At 48.3% G+C, this 3,631-nt stretch overlaps 1 protein-coding gene across 1 annotated transcript; it reads left to right on the top strand.

Moving 5' to 3' along the window:
- The first annotated feature begins 805 nt into the window (after nt 1–805).
- Nucleotides 806–2,393, top strand: ddit4 (DNA-damage-inducible transcript 4). Its single transcript, XM_052041472.1, has 2 exons — nt 806–1,075; nt 1,503–2,393. The coding sequence occupies exons 1-2, from the start codon at nt 913–915 to the stop codon at nt 1,982–1,984; spliced, it is 645 nt and encodes a 214-aa protein (XP_051897432.1). The 5' UTR covers nt 806–912; the 3' UTR covers nt 1,985–2,393.
- The last annotated feature ends 1,238 nt before the right edge of the window (nt 2,394–3,631 follow it).

Genomic DNA, 3,631 nt, shown 5'->3' with positions numbered 1-3,631 from the left:
ACCGTACTTAAACTAAACTAAATGCTTTAAGATGTTTCTGAACGATTTGATAATAGCCGGGTAAATGTAAGTTTTCATGCTTCAGTAGTAAAACGACGCAAATTAACTTTAAAATGCAACTGAGTTACAAATCCTGTCAGGTCAACTCGTAGAAGCTGGTTGTCCTTTCGCCTTTCCGCGGTGAAAACTTTAAAATCACACACCAAGATTCTCCCTGCACAGTCCTCATCTGTTTCGCATTAGTTTGACATTGCCTTGCGGATTATGTTTTGAAGGTTTCTGCAAACCCCCACGGGAAAGCATACTGTACTGAGCTGGGCTGATTAACGACGTGCCAAACACAGCCTTTCGCTTGCTTGGCGAGCAGCCAAGGACTTGATGTCCCAACTCTCACTGTTTCTCTCTCTCTCTCCTTTGGCTCCCGGCCCAGAACAAGAATCACACACTGCAGATCTGCACATTTGAAACAAAAGATGTAAAACCCGCAAAACAAAACAAAAAGCAGCAGACACTCGGGTAGCACCTGTGAAGAAAGCAGGGTTTAAACCCGAGCAGATCTTCACCGCAATGACCCACTGAGAACATCCTGTACTTCGCCGAGTTTTGTTCTGGTACAAGTTGTCTCAGGCACTTGCGCGCAGTTGCGGAGCTCATAAGAAATGGGCGGGACTTGGCTCGAACGTGGTGAACGTGCTCGGCGCGCTGATTGGCTGGGCTGAACTTGCTACATTCTGATATGGAACGTTGCTCCTTATATGGAGCAGGGGCGTGGCCACAAGTGTAACAATATAAGGCGTGTGAGGCAGCTGAATGTGCTCCGTTCTCGGTCGGGACTGGTTGTAATTGGGTTTAATTGAGTCGGACGGTTCCTGCCATTCATCGGTGGCTCGGCCCCTCCACTCCGCCTGAGCGATGTGTCACGGACGCGCTGCGGCTCCTCTACCGCCGCCTCTGCCCCCTTCCTCCTGGGGCAAGCTGCTGCAGCGGATCGCCGATCTGACCGGCAGCTCCCCGGCCCACCATCCGCCGGGCCGGCTCGAACACAAAGCGGAGCCCAACCTGGACACTGACAGCGGTAAGTGTTGTTACTCCGGAACCCGTCTTGTGTCGATGGTGGAGTCAGCCAACTCTCTCAGTGTAACGTTGTCTCTCCTAATGTACTAATCGGTATGGGGGAATAGAATGGCTGGGCTAACAGATTGAAAGAAGAGAAAACGAGAGGCTCTGGCGGAACTTAAAGGACCGGTTGGACTCTTTCTGTGCCGTCCAGCCTCTGTACTTTAAATTTAGTTTATCCCTCGAGTTCGAGTCCAGGCACAGGGTATAAATGCCATGAAAAATAAGTTATTTGCAGCAACACAGTACGTTACAGACATGACCCTTGTTTGAATGCTCCCGTTGCATGTATTAATGTTATTTATTAGCCCAATCCTATGCTAATTTAGTTTGATCTCACTTGATTTGGTTGTAATGTCTTTGCTGTTCCGACTCTACATTTGCAGATTACGGGAGTTTGGAATCGGACCGCGACTCTGTCACCGACGACCCGTTCGAGGAGTTCCTGTGCGCCGACGTGATGCAGCTGATCGAGCAGAGCCTGAGCGAGGCCAAGCGCGGTGCCCTTCGCTGTTTCAAGCTCCTCATCCCGGAGGAGCTGAGCGGCCAGGTGGCGGAGGAGCTGCTGCGGTTGGCGGCCAGCGAGCCTTGTGGCCTGCGGGGCGCCGTGCTGCACCTCAGCGTGGAGGACGGCAAGGTTTGCAAGGACGTGGACCGGATAGTGGTGGACAGCAGCCTGGCTCCCACCTTTGAGCTTGCCCTGGTGCTGAGACTAGAAGCTGGTATCTGGTCCAAGATCCAAGACCTCTTGACTTCGGGTCCCTCCTTCACTCCCGGGTACAGCCAAGCGCTCAGACTCAGTCCCAGGTTCCGAATTATTAAGAGAAAGCTATACAGTTCCAACGAGGTCTTGGTTGAAGAATGTTGAGCCGGTGGACACTGACTAGATCAACTGCTGGGGGAGAAAGTCTCCTCTTGGGGCTCCGCTCTGACCCCAGGGACGATTAACTCGCTCACTGAGCAAGTTTAAACCTGCACACCAGTGCTCTTGGGTGGGAGTTTGCATGCAGTTGCCTTTTCCCAGACCCAGATGTGTGCCGTGTTAACCAGTGTGGAGCAAGTTCTGAAATGGATGGGACCTGTTTTGACGACAGCTGCAGTTTAAAAACAAAAAGGTGCTAACTTGTGTATACATGTAAATACCCCTTAAGAGGGGGCAGTGGGTCTGCAGGGCAGCCTACTTTTGGACTGGCATTGATATGCATACAATACATTCTTTTGATACTTTGGTGCTATTCTATAGTTTGTACTATGTGAATAAAAGAACAAACTTGGAATCGTGCTTTGTATGATCATTTATTGCTCTGTATAAAGACCTAATTTTAGGAGAGAACTTGCTGGCTCTGTTGCAGCTTCAATGTACTGTGCTGGTAGGCTGGACATTTGGTTTAGATTAAGAATTGCATCAGCTTGGGCTCTGTCCCAATTGCCACTGCAATGTGCTACATGGTCTGAGTGCCAGCAGTTAAATTCTGGAATCACAAATGCCTTTTTTTACTAGTTTATTTCCAAGCCACCTCCCTTGCAATTTGAGTGTAACTACGCTTTAAAAGAATCTGATTTGTGATCTACAGGATATACTGGCAATTCCAGTTCTCTTGCTTAACTGACCACTTAATACTTAAATCAGTACACTTTCTCCTTGTGTTAGTTTTTGCACAATCTCGATAGCTTTGCAGTTAGTGAAATTGAGGGATGAGGTTAATTTTTATTCTCCTTTTCCTAGTTAAAGGGTCAGTATATGATTGAAGTATGCACTTAAATTCCAACCTGTGGAGGGGGGAGGGAAACCATTATCAACTTTTAACAAATATAAGACTGCAGATAGAAACATAGAAAACCTACAGCACAATTCAGGCCCTTTGGCCCATAAAGCTATGCTGAACCTGTCCCTACCTTAGAGATTACTAGGCTTACCCATAGCCTTCTATTTTTCTAAGCTCCATGTACCTATCCAAAAGTCTTTTAAAAGACCCTATCATATCTGCCTCCACCATCATTGCCGGCAGCCTATACCATGCACTCACCACTCTCTGAGTTTTAAAAAAAACTTACCCCTGACATCTCCTCTATACCTACTCCCCAGCACCTTAAACCTGTGTCTTGTGGCAACCATTTCAGCCCTGGGAAAAAGCCTCTGACTACCCACATGATCAATGCCTCCCATCATCTTATACACCTCTATCAGGTTTCCCCCCCCCCCCCCCCCCCCCCCCCCCCTCATCCTCTGTCACTCCAAGGAGAAAAGGCCAAGTTCGCTCAACCTGTTTTCGTAAGGCATACTCCTGTGTTGCTGTAATCTCCAGCACAAAAACAGCCAGAGGAACTTGTTGGGTCAGGCAGCATCTGTAGAGGAAAAAAGACACCCAACATTTTGGGTTGAGACCCTTTGGGGCCAGTGCAGATGTACGGTCTCCACCTGAAACATCAACTGTCACTTCTCTACAGATTCCGTTTGACCTGAGTTTCTCCAGTTTTTTTTCTGCATCAATTGATAACAATCCTGCTTGAATTA

Source organism: Pristis pectinata, chromosome 30, assembly GCF_009764475.1.
Source record: "Pristis pectinata isolate sPriPec2 chromosome 30, sPriPec2.1.pri, whole genome shotgun sequence".
Classification (NCBI taxonomy): domain Eukaryota; kingdom Metazoa; phylum Chordata; class Chondrichthyes; order Rhinopristiformes; family Pristidae; genus Pristis; species Pristis pectinata.
The sequence above is the reverse complement of the archived record's forward strand: the minus strand, read 5'-3'. Positions and strand labels throughout refer to the sequence as shown.

What these genes read in the sequence shown, in the direction of transcription:
- ddit4 (XM_052041472.1), top strand. Translation starts at nt 913, where the DNA reads ATGTGTCACGGACGCGCTGCGGCTCCTCTACCGCCGCCTCTGCCCCCT. An exon ending in CAACCTGGACACTGACAGCG is followed by an intron (nt 1,076 to 1,502) that starts GTAAGTGTTGTT and finishes CTACATTTGCAG; the next exon opens with ATTACGGGAGTTTGGAATCG.